This window comes from Chiloscyllium plagiosum, unplaced genomic scaffold (assembly GCF_037043375.1).
Source record: "Chiloscyllium plagiosum isolate Xiang-an unplaced genomic scaffold, Cpla_swu_hap1 HiC_scaffold_12, whole genome shotgun sequence".
Taxonomy (NCBI): domain Eukaryota; kingdom Metazoa; phylum Chordata; class Chondrichthyes; order Orectolobiformes; family Hemiscylliidae; genus Chiloscyllium; species Chiloscyllium plagiosum.
Window position 1 is genome coordinate 99,496,662 of NW_028270150.1, and position 23,843 is coordinate 99,520,504.

General features: G+C 41.1%; 2 protein-coding genes across 2 annotated transcripts in view; one reads left to right on the top strand and one right to left on the bottom strand.

Annotated features, from left to right (window-relative positions):
• The window catches only part of grtp1a (growth hormone regulated TBC protein 1a), a 75,729-nt gene extending 55,203 nt beyond the window's left edge, over window positions 1–20,526 (top strand). Inside the window, exons 6-8 of the mRNA XM_043700239.2 lie at window positions 4,051–4,223; window positions 16,519–16,704; window positions 19,296–20,526. Coding sequence (XP_043556174.1) covers window positions 4,051–4,223; window positions 16,519–16,704; window positions 19,296–19,385 — 449 coding nt within the window. The 3' untranslated portion in view covers window positions 19,386–20,526. The remainder of the gene's footprint in view (window positions 1–4,050; window positions 4,224–16,518; window positions 16,705–19,295) is intronic.
• Window positions 20,527–22,156: 1,630 nt separating this feature from the next.
• The window catches only part of cfap44 (cilia and flagella associated protein 44), a 280,936-nt gene continuing 279,249 nt past the window's right edge, over window positions 22,157–23,843 (bottom strand). Inside the window, exons 33-34 of the mRNA XM_087993074.1 lie at window positions 23,436–23,570; window positions 22,157–22,454 (exon numbers count right to left, since the gene is read on the bottom strand). Of these exons, the coding sequence (XP_087849200.1) occupies window positions 22,287–22,454; window positions 23,436–23,570 (303 nt within the window). The 3' untranslated portion in view covers window positions 22,157–22,286. The remainder of the gene's footprint in view (window positions 22,455–23,435; window positions 23,571–23,843) is intronic.

The window sequence follows — 23,843 nt, forward strand, 5'->3', positions numbered from 1 at the left end:
GTGCAATTGAAACTTGTTTGCAAGTTGCATAATGCCCCTCAACCCTGTAGCAGCTATTGCTGAAGTCAGATGGCACAGGATTGACGTGAAGAGAAATAGTGATGGGACAACTAACCTCAAATGCAGGCATGCCTCTGCAGTCAAGTGACAGGGCAGCACAGCACCGGTGGTTGAAGTGAGAATGCTGCTATAGATAGATGACCCTCTGTCTCAGTCTCTTGTACATGGTGATCGCAACTATCTTGCAAAGAGGCAATGTATGTTTCGGGCCACAGCACATCCATTGTCAATCAATATGCCAGGAGTATGCTAAATGCTAGCTATAGATGGTCTGGTTCTTTATTGAAACAAAGAATCCCTTACACTTACTGAATGCTTTACACAACCTCAGGGCATCCCAAGTGGTTTAAGCTTTACTGGGTTAAGTATTTTGAAGTATATTCATTGTTATAGTTTAGGAAACAAAGAAACCAATTTGATCAAGCACTTTCAAACAGTAATGCAAAAGTAATCTGGTAATCCGTTTCAGTTGGTTAGTTATTGGCCAATGCTTTGGGCGTAGTCCCTTTCTCTTTGCAAAACACCATAGGACTTTTTTTGGGTTCACCTGATAGGACAAGTAAGACCTTGGTTTAATGTTTCATCTAGAAGGAGGTAGGTCCAACAGCACAGCACTCCCTCGGTGACTGGATGCTATCTGAGGGCACCTTCTATTACCTATCCAAAAGGCAAATCATAAATTTCTTTTATTTATGCTTCTTGCTATAAAACCAAGCTTCTGGTAATAGAGCAATGCCTTTGACGAACCAGGAGCTGGTAAGTCTTTTGAATCAGAAATTGGAATGTTATCAACTGTACCACAACTATGAAGACTATGTTCTACAGCTGTTAGAGTGCACATAGTTGTCTCTGACCACTGTCCGCACAATGAGTACATCAGTTTGGCTTTACTGGCTGGTCACCCTGGCATGCCTTGATCATCTGGTAAGTTGGCACGTAAGACACACTAGTCAGGCTGCTTCTAAAGACTTGGCAAATATCCCTAACCCCCTCACATTCACATCTAATGACATTATCCATCATTCCATCCCAACCCAGTTCATCACCCATGTAAATGATAGTACTCAATGAATCATCTTCCACAGCTTTGTATAGCTAGCACCAAGGTCGCGTTCCTTCAGGCTGTATAACCTTTATCCCCAGATGATCTAATTAATACCTGGCAAGGATTATCAGAATTAGTGCTCGCTGGTGAAGAAACTGCGTATCACAACTGATTAATGCACTGTGAAGCACAAATCCATCCTGGTTGGTGAGATAGAAGACCTTATTTCTCCTGTCAGTGCAGGTTTCTTATTAAACAATTGGGGGTTGTATGCATTTTTAATGTTAGAGAGTATACCACACTTGTGGACATTGAATTCTGTCAGTCTCTGTTTTTGATTTGCCCCAATCCCACTGTAATTTTCTTTATTCAAAAGAAATCAATATACTTCTGTTTCTGGCGTTGTTGTAAATTCTTACTCCATCTGTGGGGATCCAGCAGCTTATTTAACAGGCTGCATCCCAGTGTATCTATTTCATGAGTAGAGAAATGTCAAAGTGGAAGTTCTGTTTTTTAATGAGGTTTCTCTGGGGCAAACATGAGGCAGTCATACTTTTTCTGTCATAACCGTGTCTCCACAAAACCCTAGGTGGAGTGAAATCTAGTGTTAACTTAGCAGACATCCTCTGCATTAAAGTCTAACATTTCAGTTAGCATTACCATACCCTAGATAAAACCAAACAATAGATCCACCCATTCTGGATTTCAGAAAACACTATGAGCAGTTTATCCTTAACAATTTAGGGTTTTTTTGGGGTGGATTGCTGGAACTGAATTTTGTCAGTTTGTAATTTTGTTTGCATATCAAAAGCAGCTTTTTGCAAAAGACTCTGACCAAAGAGCACCAATTCTGATCCAGAGCATTATTTAATTAGCCAGTGCAATGCTTCTGGTTGTCTAAAATATGCCAGAAACTGTTCCATTTAATTGGGTATGATTCATCAAAACTTATCACAGTTGCTATGTTCCTGTTCCTGTTCAGCTGTGTTGCTAGATTAGCAATCCACAGGCAGATAAGGAAAACTAGAGCAAAAACAGAAAATGCCAGAAATACTCAGGAGGTGCAGCCGCATCTGAGGAGAGGGAGAGAAAGAGTGAATGTTTCAGGTTATTTGCTTTTCATCAGAACATGGCGCATAACCTTGAATTATTGGTTCCATTTTTCTCTCCGCATCAATGACATTCAAAGCTCAAAGAAAATCCAGGCAAAGCTTAATAGGTACCCCAACAAAAATTGCAGGAAGTTGTCAAGGCTTCTTTGACAGCATTTGCCATAAGCATGACCACACCTCTTCAGGACAAGGACACCAGATGCATAGGAACACACAACCTTCTAGTGGGCGGCACAGTGGTTAGCACTGCTGCCTCACAGCGCCAGAGACCCGGGTTCAATTCCTGCCTCAGGCAACTGTCTGTGTGGAGTTTGCACATTCTCCCAGTGTCTGCATGGGTTTCCTCCGGGTGCTCCAGTTTCCAAAAAATGTGCAGGTTAGGTGAATTGGCCATGGTAAATTGCCCGTAGTGTTAGGTGAAGGGGTAAATGTAGGGGAATGGGTCTGAGTGGGTTGCTCTTCGGAGGTTTGGTGTGGACTTGTTGGGCTGAAGGGCCTGTTTCCACACTGTAAGTAATCTAATCTAATCCAATGTAATCTATCTGGAACTATATTGCTGTTCCTTCACCTGAAACCAGCCTACCTTACAACAGTAGAAGTACCCTCGGATGGTTCACCATCACCTTCTAAAAGGCAAATGTGGATAAGCCATAAATGCTGACCTTTCCAGTGACACCTACATACCATATTTTATAATGAATGCAATAATTTTAAAAATTAACCCCTGAACCATCTTTAACTGTCAATACCAACATCCTTATGTAAGAGGAGGTGATTTGACGTTTGAGCTTGTTTTGCCATTCAATATGATCGTGGCTGATCCTCTGTCTCAACACTATCCCTTATTTGTTTTCAGGCCAAAGACTCTTTCAGATAAACGACTCATTATGGCATCGAAGAGGTGTTTGTCCGCTCTTAGGACCTTTAGCAAGTAGGAGATTCCTCTCACTGGTGAGGCTAAGTCAGTCAGAGTTACTCAAACAGGCTCAAGGGTAGCAGAGTGGTCACATATTGAATGTTGTCTGAGGTAGCTTCTTATGAAGATAATTATGTCATTCGCCATACAGCACAGAAACAGACCCTTTGGTCCAACTCTGCCATGCCAACCAAGTTTCCCAAACTAAACTAGTTCCACTTGCCTGCATTTGGCCCGTAAACCTTTCCTGCGCATGTACTTATCTGAATGTCTTTTAAATGTTGTAACTGTACCTGCGTCTACTAGTTCCTCTGACAGTTCGTTCCACATAAACCAATATGACCCCTAGCTTTGAACCCCCCCGCCCCAAACTCTATCTGAGATAAAAGACTGTTGCTATCCACCTTATCTATGCCCCTCAGAATTTTATAAACCTCCTATAAGGTCACCCCTCAACCTCCTACAAGAAAACAGAGAACCCAAGGAGAGACAGAGCGAAGGACAGACAAGTTAAATACTTTATGGTATAGTGAGCTGTAGGAAAATACATCTTGTAAAACTTCCTTCCTATGTTTCATGTAAAGTCGTTTGTTTTTTTCTTGGTTCACCTTATCAGAATCATTTTCATTCCACCTTACATGTGATAAAGCTTGGGAATTGTAGTATCTAAAGCACATAAAAGGTGGTCTTTGTCACATTCCATGGGCTATGTCCTTTTTAATTGGATAAATGAGACTGTCTGAGTTCACTTCAGGTCATGTGTAATGTGAGGCCCCACTTTGGGAGGGATCAGAACACCAAACAATGGAGAAATTTAGTTGAATAGTACAGTAAATTTCTGAATTATCCAGAACCACTGGTGTAGAGTGAATGGTGGTTTTGCCTCCAGTTGAATTGGTGTCTGTTGTTTTTGCCAGATTTCTACACTCCGACAATGATTGGGTTAAAGACAGATCAAGAGGTTCTGTCTCAGCTGGTAAAGATGAAGGTCCCTGCAGTGGCTGCATTAATGGAAAGACATAATGTGATGTGGACCTTGGTTGTGGGGCGATGGTTCATCTGTTTGTTTATCGACATTCTCCCCGTGGAGGTAAGTCCATTGGATAAGAGAATCCTAGTCCTACTATATTACAATTGCTAACACCATTAATGGCTTTACAAATCTCCCTATCTTGTGTCTGCTCTCCTAAAATTGTGTTTTCTTCCCAAATTATTGCTGTGTCTTTTAAAGCATTTGCTTACTATTCCTTATAATTTCTGGTATGTTAATTGTTTGCAGTCATTAAGAAATCATTACGGTATATGTATATCGTGTCTTAAAGATTTAGCCCCAGAGGCTAAAGGGTCATTGGTTCCAGGTGACAAGTAACCAGTTCTCCTCATCTGCCCTAATCCACTGGCCTTGAAGCAGCTATAATGACATAAATTCAAGAGCGTGGTGCTGGAAAAGCACGGAAGGTCAGGCAGCATCCGAGGAGCAGGAGATTTGCCATTTCGGGCAAAAGCCCTTCATCAGGAATCAATAACATAAATCTTATCTGCTTGAGCTTTACATGATGTTTTGGTTGTTGGAATCATTATTTAACCTGCATGATGCTCAGAACTCCCAATTTCTTAAAACAGGTTATAAATGGAGAACAACAATGTTTGAAATGGTATAAAAGTTGATGCTAAATTTTCTAGTGAATGGTGCCACCAAGTGTGTAGATGGGATAAATGCTGCGTGAGTACTTCTGCAATCATGAGCTGCTTGTCAAAGCTGTCAGTCCTATTCTACTGCAGCCTGCCAAGGCTGGACAAGGAGATGAGGGATGTGAATCTTGATGCAACAGCATCAGTCCGTGGAGGTTGCACCATCACACGAAATATATCTCCTTTTGACATGTTTAGATCATATAGCCCTTGAAATTGGGGGGAAATTAGCTGATACTGCATAAGGATTTAAGGTCAGTCAGTCTGATGATTGACCTAACGTAGCTGGGGTATGGGAACTAAGACAGAATAGTGGAGGAGAATAGCAGGATTCACAAAATACTTGGTAGAAGCAACTGACAGTACAGTAGAGAATAGCAGGGTGGGGGGGTGGGGGTGGGGGGTGAGAAACAAAATTTAAATTGAGTTACTGTGTATTTATGTGAATGCATGAAGTGCAGTAAATATGATTGGGCAGTTAAAGATACAGATTGCCATGTAGAAATAGGATGATATGGCAATAATGGAGACTTGACCCAGGGCAGGATGAGACTGTCTGTTAAATATTCCTTGGTATGAAGTGTTTAGAACAAGGAAGAGGATAGAGATGTTGATTAAAGAGATCACTGCAGTGCTGGACATCTCAGGGTTCAAGAACAAAATCAATTTGGGAGAGCTAAGGAACAAAAAGGATTCAGTTACATTGCTTGGTGTAGATAATAGACTACCAACTAGCGGGAAGGATGTGGAACAACAAATTTGCAGGGAAATTAGAGAGAGATAGCAACATTATAGAGTAGGTATAATGGGAGATGTCGCTTACCCAAGTATAGACTGGATACCAGTAGTGCAGAGAGCAACGACGGCCAAATGTTCCTGGGTTACGTGCAGGAGAGCTTCCCAAAGCATTATGTATCCAGTCCAAAAAGAGTAATAAATCTGTGGAATTCCTTTTCGTACAGTACTGGGGAGACTGGGTTGTTAAGTATATTCAAAGCTGAGATAACCAGATTTCTGATCATTAAGGGAAATCAAGAGTCATGTGGAAAAGGCTGGAAATTGGAGTTTAGGATTATCAGATCAGCCGTGATCTCTTTGGAGCAAACTTAATGGGCTAACTGGCCAATGTGTGCTGCCATATCTTATTTCTTCTAGAATGGATGCACTGTTGGACCTGGCTCTTGGAAATGAGCAAGGACTAAGTGGATCAAGTGTCTGTAAGGCAGCATTTAGGACGTAGCTGTATTGTAAGGTTCTGGATGGTGATGGAGAATGACATTTAAAATTCCGGGGTGAGAAAACTCAACCAGCTGATGGAGAGCAGAATTTAATGGGGCTAGTGCAGAGCTGGAGAGGATTGGCTATATCAGAGATTGGTGGGAAAATCAGAAAATAAGCAACAGGCTCTGTTCATACAGGTGATGATTCAGGTCTGGTTGTGGTGTATTCCCTCAAATGGGAAAGGTAGGAGAATTCCTGAACTGACAAAAGAGATAGAAATTAAGATACAGAAGGAAAGTGTGTTTATGACAGGTCTCAAGCAGATAATACAATTGAGAACCAAATGGAATACTGAAGGTTAAGAGGGAAGGTTAAAAAAAAAAGCCAATAAGAGAAACAAAAAGGAATTATGAGAAAAGGCTGGCAGCCAACAAAAAGGAATCTCTTTATGGTTTGTAAATAGTAAAGTAGTGGTAAAAGGAGGAGCAGGGCAGATTAGGGCCAAAAAGAAAATTAATGGAGGTGGGTGTTAAATGAATATCTTGCATCTGTCTTTATCAAAGACAGAAATGGTACTCCGGTCATTGTAACTGATGAGGAAACCCTGTCACTAGAATGGTTTAAAATTGATAAGGAAGAAGTGCTGGAATACTGTTGGTACTTAGAATTGACAAGGAATCAGGACTGGATGAAACGAATCCAAAGATTTTGAAAGAAGTGTGTGAGAGAAATCAGGCAATAATCTTTGAGTCTTCCCCAGACTGTGGGGAGGTGCCAGAAGACTGGAAAGTTGCAAACATGACAGCCTTGTTCAAGAAAGTTTCTAAGGATAATCCCAGCAATTAAGTTAAAAGTCACACAACACCAGGTTATAGACCCAGCAGGTTAATTTGGAAGCACTAACTTTCAGAGTGCTGCTCCTTTTTCAGGTGGTGATGGCCTGACGAAGGAACAGCACTCTGAAAGCTAGTGCTTCTAAATAAATCGGTTAGCATTTGTAGTCACATGGAAAAAATTGGTTTGTTTGGGAAGGGTTAGCATGGATTTCTAAAGAGGAATCCATCTTTAACTAATTTGCTGGATGAGGTTAGCAAACGTATATTAACCACCAGACAGCATCCGATACAGTACCACACAACAGACTTGAAGCAAATTTTAGATCATGGTATAAGAGGGTGTGTAGCATCATGGATATAAAATTGCCTGAATGTCAGGAAACACTGGAATTCCCGAGGGGTTCATATTGGGACTGTTGCTTTTTCTGATGCATATTAATGACCTAGATCTTGACGGGCAAGGGGCAATTCTAATGTTTGCAGATGAGACAAAACCTGAAGAATTGTAAACTGTGAGGACTGCGTAGAACTCTAGAAGGGTTTAAACAAGTTGATGGAGTGGGCCAATACGTGATTTGCAAATGAGTAGTTACGGTGTGGGATGCACTGCCTAAAAATGCTGTGAAGTAAGGTTCACCTGAGATAATTCAAGAGAGGACTGGATAATTATTTGGATAAAAGTAATGTGACAGCATGAGACCAGCACTATGAAATGGTGCTAATGTAAAGAGCTGTGGCAGGCACAGTGTGCTGAATGGCCACTACCTTCACCGTACGATTTATGTGATTCTGTGAACAATACACACTGGTAACAGCAACAATGGTTTCCTTCTGTAGGTTTGTCTTCAGTGCTGCTTGATTAAATTTGTAGGAGAAGATTGGTCCTTCAGCCCAACTGGTCTATTCTTGGTGTTCTACTGTACCCAAGACTTATCATAGAACATAGAACATAGAAGAATACAGCGCAGTACAGGCCCTTGGGCCCTCGATGTTGCGCCGATCCAAGCCCACCTAAACTACACTAACCCACTATCCTCCATATACCTATCCAATGCCCTCTTAAATGCCCATAAAGAGGGAGAGTCCACCACTGTTACTGGCAGGGCATTCCATGAACTAACGACTCGCTGAGTGAAGAACCTACCCCTAACATCAGTCCTATATCTACCCCCCCTTAATTTAAAGCTATGCCCCCTTGTAATACCCGACTCAATACGCGGGAAAAGGTTCATACTGTCGACCCTATCTAACCCCCTAATCATCTTGTACACCTCAATCAAGTCACCCCTAAACCTTCTTTTCTCTAGTGAAAACAGCCCCAAGTGCCTCAGTCTTTCCTCATACGATTTTCCTTCCATACCAGGCAACATCCTGGTAAACCTCCTCTGCACCCGTTCCAATGCCTCCACATCCTTCCTATAGTATGGCGACCAAAACTGCACACAATATTCCAGATGCGGCCGTACCAGAGTCTTATACAACTGCATCATGACCTCAGGACTCCGGAACTCAATTCCTCTACCAATAAAAGCCAGTACGCCATATGCCTTCCTCACCGCACTATTTACCTGGGTGGCAACTTTCAGAGATCTGTGTACATGGACACCAAGATCCCTCTGCTCATCCACACTACCAAGTATCCGACCATTAGCCCAGTACCCCATCTTTTTGTTATTCTTCCCAAAGTGAATCACCTCGCACTTAGCTACATTGAATTCCATCTGCCACCTTTCTGCCCAGCTCTGCAGCTTCTCTATATCCTGCTGTAACCTGCCACATGCTTCCTCACTGTCAACAACTCCTCCGACTTTCGTGTCATCCGCAAACTTGCTCACCCAACCTTCTAACCCCTCTTCCAGGTCATTTATAAAAATGACAAACAGCAATGGTCCCAAAACAGATCCTTGCGGAACACCGCTAGTGACGGCACTCCATGAAGAAACTTTGCCATCAACTACTACCCTCTGTCTTCTTCCATCCAGCCAATTCCTAATCCAAACCTCCAACTCACCCTCAATGCCATATCTCCGTATTTTCTGCAGTAGCCTACCATGGGGAACCTTATCAAACGCCTTACTAAAATCCATATATACCACATCTACCGCTTTCCCCTCATCAACCTCCTTCGTCACCTTTTCAAAGAATTCAATAAGGTTTGTGAGGCACGACTTGCCCTTCACAAAACCATGCTGACTATCCTTGATCACATTATTCCTATCTAGATGTGCATAAATCCTATCCCTTACAATTCTCTCTAAGACTTTGCCCACAACAGAAGTGAGACTCACCGGCCTATAGTTACTAGGGCTATCCCTACTCCCCTTTTTGAACAAGGGAACCACATTTGCTATCCTCCAGTCTTCTGGGACTACTCCTGTAGACAAAGAGGACATAAAAATCAAGGCCAATGGCTCTGCAATCTCCTCCCTTGCTTCCCAGAGAATCCTAGGATAAATGCCATCAGGCCCAGGGGACTTATCTATTTTCACCTTTTCCAGGATTTCCAACACCTCTTCTCTACATACCTCAAAGCCATCCATTCTACTTATTTGTGCCTCAGTATTCTCATCGACAACAATGCCCTGTTCCTGAGTGAATACTGAAGAAAAGTATTCATTCAGTGTCTCCCCAATCTCTTCCGCCTCCACACGCAACTTCCCCCTACTATCCTTGACTGGACCTATTCCTACCCTAGTCATTCTTTTATTCCTAACATACCTATAGAAAGCCTTAGGGTTTTCCCTAATCCTATCTACTAAGGACCTTTCATGTCCCCTCCTTGCTGCTTTTAGCTCTCTCTTCAGGTCCTTCCTGGCTACCCTATAACTCTCAATCGCCCCAATTGAACCTTCACGTCTCATCTTGAGATAGGCCGCCCTCTTCCATTTAACAAGGGATTCCAATTCCTTATTAAACCACGGCTCCCTCGCACGACCCTTTCCTACCTGCCTGACAGGTACATAATTATCAAGGACACTCAATAGTTGCCCCTTGAACAAGTTCCACATATCATTTACACTCTTGCCTTGGAGTCTACTTTTCCAAGCCACACATCCTAAGTCATGCCTCACCGCATCATAATTTCCCTTACCCCAGCTATAATTCTTGCCCTGTAGTACACACTTATCCCTCTCCATCACGAGTGTAAAAATCACCGAATTATGGTCACTATCCCCAAAGTGCTCACCTACCTCTAATTCTAACACCTGGCCTGGTTCGTTACCCAGAACCAAATCCAGTATGGCCTCACCTCTTGTTGGCCTGTCTACATATTGTGTCAGGAAACTCTCCTGCACACATTGAACAAACACTGACCCATCTAACGAACTTGAGCTATAGCTTTCCCAATCAATATCAGGAAAGTTAAAGTCCCCCATAACAACCACCCTATTACTGTCACTCATCTCCTGAATCACCTTCCCTATCCTTTCTTCAATGATTCTAGGACTATTAGGAGGCCTGTAAAAGACTCCTAACAGGGTGACCTCACCTTTCCTATTCCTAACCTCAGCCCAAACTACCTCAGATGGCAAGTCCTCATCCATCGTCCTTTCCACCGCTGTAATACTATCTTTGACAAGCAATGCCACACCTCCCCCTCTTTTACCCCCACCTCTAAACCTACTAAAACATTTAAATCCCGGAACCTGCAACAGCCAATCCTGTCCCTGTTCTAGCCATGTCTCCGTAATAGCCACAACATCGAAGTCCCAGGTACCAACCAACGCTGCAAGTTCACCTACCTTATTTCGTATACTTCTTGCATTGAAGTATACACACTTCAAGCCACTTCCCTGTTTACAGGCACCCTCCTTGGAAATTGATGCCATGTTCCTCACCTCCCTACACTCCAGGCCCTGCACCCTGAAGCTACAATCTGGGTTCCCATGCCCCTGCCGAGTTAGTTTAAACCCCCCCCAAGAGCACTAGCAAACCTCCCCCCAAGGATACTGGTTCCCCTCAGGTTCAGGTGTAGACCATCCTGTTTATAGAGGTCCCACCGTCCCCAGAAAGAACCCCAGTTATCCAAAAACTGGAACCCCTCCCTCCTGCACCATCCCTGAAGCCACGCATTTAATTGTTCTCTCTCCCTATTCCTCGAATCTCTATCACGTGGCACGGGTAACAAACCAGAGACAACAACTCTGTTTGTTCTAACTCCAAGCTTCCAACCTAGCTCCCTGAAAGCCTGTCTAACATCCTCAGCACTCCTCCTACCTATGTCGTTGGTGCCAATGTGGACCACGACTTCGGGTTGCTCCCCCTCCCCCTCCAGGACCCGGAAAACACGATCAGAGACATCACGTACCCTTGCACCTGGGAGGCAACATACCAAACGTGAGTCTCTCTCGTTCCCACAAAACCGCCTATCTGTGCCACGAACTATCGAGTCCCCAATTACTACTGCTCTGCTCTTCTTCACCCTTCCCTTCTGAGTAACGGGGACAGGCTCCGTGCCAGAGACCTGAGCCCCGTTACTTACCCCTGGTAAGTCATCCCCCCCACAAGTATCCAAAACGGTATACTTGTTCTTGAGGGGAATGGCCGCAGGAGGTCCCTGCACTGGCTGCTTCCTCCCAGTCCCCCTCACTGTAACCCATCTATCTGCCATCTTTGGAGTTACTACTTCCCTATAACTCTGATCTATGACCCCCTCTGCCTCCCGAATGATCCGAAGTTCATCCAACTCCAGCTCCAGTTCCCTAACACGGTCTTGGAGGAGCTGGAGATGGGTGCACTTCCTGCAAGTGTAATCGGCAGGGACGTCGATGGCATCCCTCACCTCATACATGTTGCAGGAGGAACATTGCACTGCCTTCACTGCCATCCCTCTAAAGCTAACTGTTTAAACAAAAACTGTGTCTAAATAATACAAGCAAAATTCAGCACTTACCTGCTTGCCACAACAGATGTTATTATTAGGTTAGAGGAGGAGGGCGGGTGGGAGGCACTACCCGTGTAGTGCCTCGGGTTCCTCTCCTTCACGCTTTTAAAGGGGGAAAAAACTAACCCAGCTAAGCTTACACTAACTGCTTCCGGGTCTCGGCTGCCCCTCTGCTTGCCGTCACTTCCTCTGCTGCTCCCGCTCTTTCTGTGAAGGAGAGAGAAAACAAAACACCGATGCCCGCTACAGGTAAGTAATTTTGAAAAAAACTCTTACCTTAGCTGTAGTCTCCCGGGTTCACCTCAACTCGGCCGCTGCTCCCACTCAAATATCCTTCCATGTCTCTTTACTTCCTGTATGCATTAAGTCTCATGTGGTATGCATCAATACTATCTTCTTCCATGTGACAGTGAGTCCGCATTTCCTCCCCTCTTTCCTGTAAAGGAATTTCAAACTGTGTGTTTCTAGTACTCCCTTGGCTATCTATGCATCTGTGTGCAGGAAGTCCTCCTGCAAAGTGGTGGTTGAGTTCCTGAGATTTGGAACTTTAAATGAAATGATTTTCAGGAAGACCATAAGAAATAGGAACAGGTGTAGGCCTTTTGGCTTCTCAAGCCTATTCCACATAAATAGGATCATGGCTGATGCGCCATCCCTCCACTTTGCCCGTTTCCTGTAACCCTCAATCCTCTGGTCGAGAAACTATGTATGTAAAACTTAACTGTACACATGGATTCTGCCCTCACAGCTGTCTATGGCAAGGAGTTCTAAAGAACACTCAACTCGTTGAGAGAAGTATGTCCTCCTCATCTCAGTCTTGTGTTGGTGTCCCTTTATTCTGAGATTATGCCCTCTGGTTCTAGACCCTTCCTTGAGGGGAAGCTCTCAGCATTTGCCTCATCAAGCCCCTTAAAAATCCTATTATTCAATGAGATCACCTATCATTCATTCTTCTCAACTCCAGTGAATATAGTCTGACTAGTTTGGCCACTATTCTTAAGACAATCCCTCCACAATAGGGATAATCATGATGAACCTTCTCTGAACTGTCTCCAATGAAATGATATCTTTCCTTAAATAAAATGACTAAAACTGCTCTGCGCTCCAGATGTGGTCTCACCTGCACCTTGTACAGTTGTAGTAAGACGTTCCTGCTCTTATACTCCAACCTCCCCGAAGTAAGGGCCAACATTCCATTAGCCTTCCTGATTACCTGCTACACCTGTGTGTGAGCTTTGTGTTTTGTGCACACATCCCTTTTGCATTGAGGCTTTTTACAGTTTTTCTCCATTTAATTAATATTCTGTTCTTTTGTTCAACTTTTCAAAATAAACAACTTTGCACTTGCCGACTTTATTCTCCATTTGGCAACTTTTTGACAACTTACTTAACTGATCAATATCTCTCTGGAAACTGTTTGTACTCCTCTCTCAATCTGTCTTTCCACCTGTTTAAGTGTTATCTGCAAATTTGGCTTCAGTACATTCACTTCCTTCCTCAAAGTTGTTAATACAAACTGTAAACTATTGCAGTCCCAGCACTGATCCCTGTGGAACCACACTGGTTACAAACTGCCAGCCTGAAGAATAAGTCCTTATCCCCACCCACTGTTTCCTGCCCAATAGCTAATTCTCAATCTACACCAACATAATATCTCCAATACCGTGGACTCTTACTTTAGGATTTAACCTTTTGTCAGAGACTTTTTCAAACATCTTCTTGAAGTCTAAATGCAACACATCTGCTGGTTTCCTTCACTCTAGTTGAGATGTCCTCAATAAATTAGTCACATGATTAATCCACATACCCACAATAACCTACCATTCTCTTGCTTCTTAAGAATCTGTCTACTTTCAGTTTAAAAAGATTCAAAGTCTCTGGGTCCACTGCCTTTTTGAGGCAGAGAGTTGCAAAGATTTGTGACTCTCTAAGGAATAAAAAAAATTCTCCTCATCTCTGTCTTAAATGGACAATTCTTACCTTGAAACAATGACCAATTCAATGTCCTGAGAGCAGGCCACCTAGGTCATCTGTAGGAAATAACACTAACCAAAAGTCTCCGTGTTAAATAAGTATATTGTTACTAGTTTACTAATGACACTAAAGTGAAATACCATTGTAGATTAGCTTCAAATGAAAATTTACTGTACCATGTATGGTGTTATCTTCTCACACTCTAACAAGTAAGGAGTCTTTAAAAATTAAACTAAACAAAATTAAATCAAATCTCTTTTCATGTACTTGATACAAAGGCAGATTTAAGTTTTAAAGTGTTAATTCACAAAGGTCCAGCACCATTTCTGTTATTTTTCCATAAACCAGAGGGAGCAAGAGTGTCAGTTCTGATGTCAGTCATTGACCTGAAAGAATATCTGTTTCTTTCTTCGACAAATGGTGCCTTACCTGTTACTTCCAGCATTTTCTGTTTTTGTTATTACAGGTCACCTTGAATAAAATAGGTCAGTCAACCATTAAAACCATTGCCTCGAACATATCAGATCAAGACAGATGGCATGTTTGTTACCATTGTCAGATCATTCTCGGTACAAGCCGATGATATATTGAAACCAGCTAGGAGGAGTTAATAAAAAATGTAAGGATCCAAATGCAGATAATTTTAGTGGAAAGTCTTTTAGGAACAAGGATCAGATTGACTTCCCTGTTTAAGAAATGTGACTGACCAAATGAAGTTCCATGAGCTCATTTAAAAAGACAGGATACCAAATGTTTACACAACGTGGAGTTTTTCACAAGTTTGAAAAGTTGAAAAAGGTCGGTTGTAATTTTCTTGAACGAGAAGAAATTCTGGTTCATTGTGTGAAGGCCAGATGCAATCACAAAGAAAATGAAGACAGAGACAGGACTAGGGTCAAAATGAAATCTTGTGAAAAATCAAATTGCTCTCGGCAAAGCCAGTTCTTCTGTTTGGCAGAAGAAGAGAGAGAGACAAGCTCTTGGACAAGGTTACTAGAAATGTGTAACACCAGGAGAGTTGTGTAAATAGCTCTGGGATGCTTAAAAAAAGCAAATGTTTTCTTAGAAATTGCAAAACAATGAACTTGGGGGTGTTATTGTTTGATCAGTTGAAAAGGAACTTTGGAAAGCTAAACTGCAAGAGGAAAGGTTTATAGCAAGATTATCTAGTTGAGAATTATATCTTTGAAACTTGATGCTGTTGGTGGAGGATCTGTGACCTGGTTTGCAAGCATAAACAATAGCTTGTAGTGGGACTGTGTAGCTACGTATTGTCACATGTCCATAAAAAAATTGAGTTTTCTTATGCTTGTGCTTTGTATTGATGTAATTAATAAACAGGCAATTTTCACTTTTAAATATTTTTTCTATTTAAATTCTACATAATTTATGTTGATTTTGATGTGTTGGAGTAAATATTACAAAGAGTAAATCTCGCAGGCAGTTTCTTCATATGCAGATCATTCAATACATTTTGTTTATTTTCTCCATGGGCTCCTAATTATACTTAACTCCATCACACTTCAGAACAAAAATTGTCATTATGAATTATAACCTTAAAAAATGTTTTGCTGTTCCTTTAACATGTGCACCATAAACTGGCTTGTAGCTTTTTATTATCCCTCACCTCCTTAAATTGGAAGAGAATACCGAGAGACACGTTCTTGCAATAACCAGTCCACATAAACATAGATTTGCAATTTTAGAAGTCTTGGTTGCATTAGTATATCAAGGAATATTGGGCAGTAAATCATAGAATCCCTACAGTGTGGAAACAGGCCGTTGGCCCAACAAGTCCACACCGACCCTCCAAAGAGTATCCCATCCAGACCCATTTCCCTACCCTACTACTCTACATTTCCCCTGACTAATACACCTAACCTACACATCCCTAAATGCTATGGTCAATTTAGCATGGCTAATTCACCTAACCTGCACATCTTTGGACTGTGGGAGGAATCTGGAGCACCCGGAGGAAACCCACGCAGACACAGGGAGAATGTGCAAACTCCACACAGACAGTCGCCCGAGGCTGGAATCAAACTGAAGTCCCTGGCGCTGTGAGGCAGCAGTGCTAACCACCGAGCCATCAGGAATACCGACATTATCATAATGACACAACATTCACTTACAGGACTGGCTGCTGCTGAGCCGAGGACAGATTGTGAACAAATCTGTAATAGTTCATTAATAATTAAATAATAATGGACATCTATAGGAGTCTTTGCTGAAACTGCTACAGTGTTTACCTCCATGTCCTTTATCACCTTATGCATGGACTTGACATTGCAGAACATGTCCTGACTTTGTTGCTTAAAACACGTTCCCCATTAGCCAGTTGAACTATTCGGGCTGAGTAAATGGTGCAATCTCTCTGTTATCAGTAGTCAACTGAAACTTTTCAAATTATGGGCTTTAGGACACCTTTTCCTCTGTCCAGTATCACCAAGCTTCTTAGAAAATTCCTGCTGTCACTATCTCTTTTGCATGCTTATCTTTCCTTGAATTACCGTTGACCTCAGTGGACTTAGCTTAATCTGAAAACCAGCAAGATCTGAAATCTGGCGTGGCCAGCTTGGAAGATTTGAGATACAATTGTTTAACCAGCAGTAAAGAAATCCTGCCTTTCTGCATTTGCTTCTTTGCTTTGTTATTAACTGCTGTCTTCACCCGTTTTACCCATTTCTCAAGAATAATTTATGCAATTTTGTAATCCTATTCCATCTTTTGTTTTCCACAGTGTAATATGTTGGGAAATATTTCTTTCTTTATCTTAGACTGTTCTTCGGATTTGGGACTGTCTCTTCTATGAAGGATCTAAAGTCACCTTTCGTGTGGCCTTGACATTAATAAAGTACCACCAGGCTTCCATTTTAGAAGCTAACAGTTTCCCTGCCATCTGTGAGAAATTCAAGGAAATCACACATGGGCCTCTGGTCCGAGATTGCCATGGCTTTATGCGGGTGAGTTTGTTCTTTCTGCAAGTTGTGAAGTCAAACACCGTTCAGACTATTGGAGAATTGATTGAACAAAATGTCACATTTCTCCTGAAAATTAATTGTTACAACAAGCCTTTTCCGTTTTGAGTGTGTGGGTGCAGGGATTGGATTGAACGCTTGTGTTCATCGACTTTTAGTATATGGAAGTGTCCCAGAGTGTTTCATTCTGTCATAATCCAATAGTATTGATGACAGAAGGAGATGTTACAAATTATAACCATAGGTGTTCACCATTTCATGGTCAACAGTGAAGAATACAACACAAGCCGATCATTTCAGTCCTTTCAGTTGGTTCTACTATCACTTAGCTTATAGTCCAAGAGCCTAGTTGTTCATATTGTGTTTGATTCTCACAAGCAACAACACTGATAAGTACCAGTCCTTGGAGCTTGTCTATAATTGTCCATTTCTAATAACTTGTGGGTGAAAAGTAAGATGACATAGATATATGATTAATGAAAGATCCTTTCCATGAGGGTTTGGGGCTGGGGTGAGCAGTAGAACAGTTCTGGTCACCCCACCATTGAAACGATATTATTAAACTAGAAACAGTGCACGCAAGACTTACTAGGATGCTACTGCAACAAGAAGGTTGGAATTACGAGGAGAGCTTGGATAGGCTGGGACTTTTGTTTTCCTGGATTGTAGGAGACTGAGCCCTTATAGAGGTCGATAAAATCATGACATAGATAGTCAACAGCATTTCCCCATGGTAAGGGAATCCAAAACTAGAGAGCATAGGTTTAAGATGAGAGGGGAGAGATACAAAAGTGTCCAGAGGCGCACTTTTTTAACACAGAAAGTGGTGAATGTCTAGAACGGGCTGCCAGAGTAGTGGAAATGAGTGCAGTTTCATCATTTAAGAAACATTTAAACATGTACATGGATGGGATGGATATGGAAGGATATGGATCAAACGCAGGCAAATCGGATTAGTTTAATTGTGAAAACTGGGCAGCATGGGCAATTTTGGGCCGAAGGGCCTGCTTCCATGTTGTAGACCTCTGTGACTCTATTCATAGATCATGTAGGTGATGGGGAATATTAGAAAGGCTACATGGAATTAGGATGCTCATGAAGGATAAACTGTACTGTGGACTAGTTGGACTGAATGTAGCCTCTTACATGAAATTAGTCAGTAAAGACATTTGGAAGTTTGAATCTTGATGTGGTTGTTAATTGGCTAGAGACCCAGTTACTGCCCAGTTTTAGTGAAGGTGAACAATCCTTTCCCTGTCTGATACATGTAGAATTACGTGGACATTAACAGAGGACATGTTGGGTCAAAGTAATAAAATGCTATAAATACTGAGCAGCAACTGTCGAGGGGGAAAGAGTGTTCTTATTTCAGGTTACCTTTCATTAGAATTGGAAAAAAATTAAGAGATCTAATTGATTTTAAGCAAGTGCAGAGGCAGGAAAACAGAGATAAGGGAAAGAACAAAAAGGAAGGTTTGAGTTTGTCTTCCACCCTGGTTGATGAACCCTTGACGATATCTGTTCTGTTTCTCATTTCAATTCTCACCCCCTCCCTTCCTTCCCAGAACAATAGTAGGGATCCCCCTTGATCTTGCTTCACCTTCTTATCAGCCTCAACATCAAAGGATCACCCTCCTGCCTTACCATTACCTCCAGTACAATGCCACCATCAAACGCTTCTTCCTTCATCCCCTTTCAGCGTTCTAAAGGGACTGAACACTCCTCAACACCATGGTTCTCCCTTCAGTTGCTCCAAACAACCTCTCGGTTACCCACAGAACCTTCCCCTGCAAATGCAGGAGATGTTACACTTGCCCTTTTACCTCTTCCCTTCTCAGTCAGTAGTTCAATACACTCCTTCCAGGTTAAACAGTAATTTACTTGTATTACTTTCAATTAGTATTCTCTGCCCCCAGTGCAGTTTTCTCTGCACTGGGGATGCCAAATGCAGATTGGATTAATGCTTTGTAGAACACCTCCGTTCAGTCTGCAAGCATTATTGCGAGCTTTACCTTTGCTTGTCATTTCAGTTTTCTGTCCCACTGCATTTTCTGTCCTCAGCCACCTCCTCTGTTCCAGTGAAGCTCAATGTAAGTTGAGAGATCCAGACTTAGTTCAAACATTTGAGATCATATCTATTGTTTCCTTCAGACAACCACTGTTAGTGATAACCTGTTATGCTTCATCTAGGATACATCTTAGTGATTCTCTTTATCATTCCGCTTCCAACATCACTTCTTTTGTAATTTAATCTCTCCTGTATTCCACCCTGTCATAAACATTCCCTGTTATTTCCCCCACTCTCTCCATTTGCTTCTATACTCTCAACCAGTCACATCACTAATATTTCCCAATTCTAATGAAAGATCATTGACCTAAAGCATCAATTGTATTTCTGTTCACACAGATGCTGCCTGACCTGCTAAATGTTTCCAGAATTTTCTGTTTTTTGCACAAATTTCCAGCATCTTAAGTATTTGATTTCTATAAATGCTAGATCAATTTCTGATTAAAATGTACACCAGTTTATTTTCACAATATAGCCCTGTCTTAATGTGTGTACTAATTTCCTCTAGAAAATATTCACTGAGCCTGGAAGGTTACCCCTGGCAACGATCATCAAGCTACGTGAGCACTGTAAGGCTGAAATAGATGCTCAGAGTTGATTTGCGTTTCTCAGTTTTGGAACATTTAATACCTCAGGAACCTGAAGACTTCCTACATTCCTCAATTGAAAATCTGGGCTGCATTTACCTGACTGTTGTATATATCTTCTTTCAGAAAAAGAATTACCCAGTTATTTTATATCTGCTGTGAATCCAGCTGGATCAAAATGAACTACAACAATATTTGACATTGTTGTTTCAGATTTAAAACAATATTTCTAAATGAAGGGCTGTTTGTACATTGGTTATTTCACAATCTTATTAATAGTCATTATTTTCTCCATCTGAAATATGAGCATGGTTTTAACTTTGCAAATGAGTTTTGAATGAATTAATTTCTTGGCCATAACTACTTTCAAACAGTTTGTTTTTTATTATACTATTAAATAAAATTATTCAATGAGTCAGCAAATGGAAAATTTTCACATCGCACATATGGTTGTTGATTTCAGTAGTGTTTAATCAGGTGTAACTAAATTCTTGATCAACTGCAAGATCTTCAGGACTTGCAGTGTCTCTCATTGAGTGCAGGATGGATCCCTGCTCTGGGTTCAGTGATGCTCCAGTGTAAACTGACTCATTCACTCACTCTTTCCCTCACTCTCACTCTCCCTCACTCACACTCTTTCTCTCACTCTCACTCTCACTCTCTCTCTCTCTCTCTCTCTCTCCCTCACTCACTCTCACTCTCTTTAGATTTCTGCTGCACTCTGGGTCCAGTGACATTCTGGCCCAAGCTGCAGTCTTGTTGTGATTGATGGAGTATTACTCTAGATTTGGTGATGGTCCAGTTTAGGCTGCAGTTTATCATGCAGCAGAAGGCTTGGCTTCTGGTTAAGCAACACTCCTGCAAGAGCTCCAGTCTTGTACCCAGTGACAGTCAGAATGTTGGTCTGTTTTGGGTTCAGAGTGTCCAGCGGTGAAGACATTGCTACATTTTGTAGATGAGATGAGTGGTTTTGGGCTGTGCCAGACAACTTGCTGGCACTTCACATCTGGAAAAAGCAATAATTGAAAACTGGCAGTTTTATAGATATAGTGCTTGATGTCGAGCCATTGATTTGTATGTTTCTTTGCCACTGTGGTATATGTGATTGTTTGTAACTCTAGATTATTTATAAATAAATAGAAATATATTTAAGTATTTGTGTCTAATTCTGTACAAACGATAGACAGTCTGAATGCTTTCTACAAACCAATGGATGTGGTTAATACTAATGCAAGAACTAGAAATGTTCCTGATGTTCATGTAAATCAGTGTTGCTGCTCCCTCCAATTTCAACTGTAATTTTCCCAGCTCATGCCTGTTTGAGTCTGAGCTTTTGTGTCCCTCCAATTTCAGAGGTTGAACCCAAATCATCCACCTGTCCTCAGATATTTTTAAGAAATCTGAGTCCTCAGTTTAGTTGCCCTCAACTGCATAGTTTCCAAAGCCTGGATGTTGTACAGCAACACCCACATATATGAGCTATCCCAGTGCATTGTTCAGTTATTGGCCTGGATTTCACATCCAGCCTTTAACCCAGGGGCGTAATCCTTGCTTTCTGGGACATTGTTTTCTAACATGTTCTCCCACCATGGTGCAGAGCTGCAAACGATCTGTGGTGATCTCTGTGTACCTTGGAACACATTTAAAATTGCAGGAAGAAATTGCCAATAGGCTTTTCTCTTGTGTAAAAGGATCATCATTTAAGGCTATTTTTCTGCAGTTGTTACTAATCTCGCCTCGCACAGTTGTGTATCACTTGCTGTGTCCAGTCCTGCTGTAAAGTGAAGACATCAGTACCTCCCAGTTCGGCATGAGACTTGCTTCTGTCTGCACTGGCCATTGAGGTACTTATGGATTTGTTGCACTTTTGAAAGATAAGGGAAAGGTTAAGGATGTATTTATTGGCTCCCGTATGACTTTGATTATTTGAATAGTCACAATTATTTAGCAATTACCATCATGATTTGGTAGGTTCTGGTAAGTAAGGTTGGGGGCTAGTTTGGGAAGGTCACAGCGGGGTTTGGATTGGGAGCTGGTGACAGTACTGCTAAACTCAGATTACAAATGATATGAACTGGGGGAATCATGAGCCAGAGCATGTTGGATAATGAATGAGAGGGATTGGGAGTGCAAAGTGGGATAGGGTCCAGTTTAAATTTTAACCTCTTCCACCCCTATCTGTATGATACCATCTATGGTATGGTTAATCTTACCTGTCTGGAAGTTGCTTCATTGGAGTATCATCTTGTAAGAATATACTCATGATGAAGCTGGAGCAGGGGATAGTGCACAGACAAGAGTTATCAGTGTTTGCACAGGGAATGCTACTTTATGACTAATGCTCTAGATTTGGTAGATTCCTTGGAATTTTGAGTTCTAGTTGATTTGATTCCTGACAGATGCATTCCTACAAAAATTGGGAAAAAAAGTCTGGCCCTCAAACCAGATTTTAAAAAATCTGTTGAAGAGTCTTAAATCTCTGCCATTTCTTTAAGTCTAGTCAAAATGTTGCTGCTTTTTACATGACATAGTGAGTATCTTAGGGTAACATTCAGTGACCTTACACATGATTGTACATCTGGATGTACAATGATACAAAGTGAAACATTTTTTAAACATATTTTGAAGTTGCATTGATCTACTGATTTAACCATTACAATTTGTTAGAATAGCTTCCTACAGAATGGAGTGACAGATCTCCTTGAAGACCTGTTGAATTTGAAAATATAAACTCATTGAGAAAAATCTCAATCTTCTATTAAAGAAAACCCACAAATTCAGGTATGTATCAAATATTTATTATTGCCCTTCATCTATCGCCAAACCGATTTGAAATCATGTACAAAGAAAACAAAATCACAAACTTAATGTATTTTTTTTTCAATCGTTTTATGTATTTAAAACTATGAGCTTCACTGTGGCAAAGGTGGTTGGGAGGGAGGAAGGATGTGACCTCCTTTCCGGATTAGCATACCAATTTCATCTTTCATTTTGTTGATTTCTTTTGCTTGTCTTTCCACGATTTGAATCAAGTTCTGCTTCTCTTCCAATTTAGCTTTTTGTTTCTGAACCTCAACACCCTGGATCAAGAACAGCAATGTTCACAATCAGTTCCAAATAACTTCAGTTTGTGTCCAAGATATCACCTTGTACTATAGTGAGTGTAAACTCTGAAACTACGAAGGCTCAGAGACCGTATGAGACAGACCAGTAACGTAATATAAAAACAAGTTATTTTTTCCCATCACTGCTAAATCACTAATTACACTGTAAACCAAACAACAATGATATATAAAACTTTCAAAGAGGCACATTTCCTTTGGGCAGAGGATGAAGGTAACTTTTGCAAATCAGAGCATGCTTTGTGCAATTCACATTAATGGATTTACATAGTGGAAATGGAATGGCATGTAGCCAGACTGAGTAAAGATAGAAAGTTCCTTCTCTGAAGGGCTTAGAGGAACCAGTTAGCTTTTTACAAAAATCTGATAGGTTCCATCGTCATGCTACAAAATAATTACGTTCCATATAAACCCATGCCTGTAATTAAAAGATGGATACCAATTTTGTGAGGCAACATCACATTCAAGAACTTGGAAAAAGAAAAGATATGAGAATACTGCCTTCCTTTTTATGTTCTGAGACTCAGCTCACAAATGTATGTCAGTCCCTTTTATGTTACCACAGGTTAATACTCTATGGGGCTATGGAAAAATGTCACAAAAGAAGCATATGCTACAAAGCAAACAGGCAAGATTACTACTTGATATTCTTCCAATATGATTGTTTTAAAGGTGGCTAAGAATATTACAGCAACTTCAATAGTTTTAATGTATTAATATGAGGATCTTGTTATCATGTATGAGTTGAAAACTTTAAACAATGAATATTGGCTCAAGAAATTTAGAATTCTGCAATGCAAGGGTCAGAATTCACTGAAATATAAATCACCAGCAATAAAAATCAGCATCTTAATCTAATTTGAAAATAACAGCATATGGGAAATTTGAATGGAGCTAACTTAAAACTATGAAGTGCTAAATATGATTTTAAAATATTACCATTTTCTTCTGTTGGTTATTTAACTGTGATTCAATTTTTCTCTTTTCCAATGTCAGCGTGTTCATCTGATCCAGTTTGCATGTATATTGCCTGGTGAAATCTGTAAGTTCAGCTTGCAATTCTGCTATTTTCTCCTAGATTGGGACAACATTTAAAAAAATGCACTATTATTCTCTTATGAAATATGACTCAATTGGACAGAAACCCTTTGATCCCCTTGTAGTCAAAGGACGTTTTAAATGCAAGATTCTCAAATGGAAATCAAACTTCCTAATATTATACCTTTCTTTCATTTTAGATACTCGATAAATTTAATGAAACACTCCTGGCACAATCATTCCAGATCCATGCACACCTATTGTTAGAAGCAGTCAAGCCACTGCATTAGTCTTATTATCCATACTGGT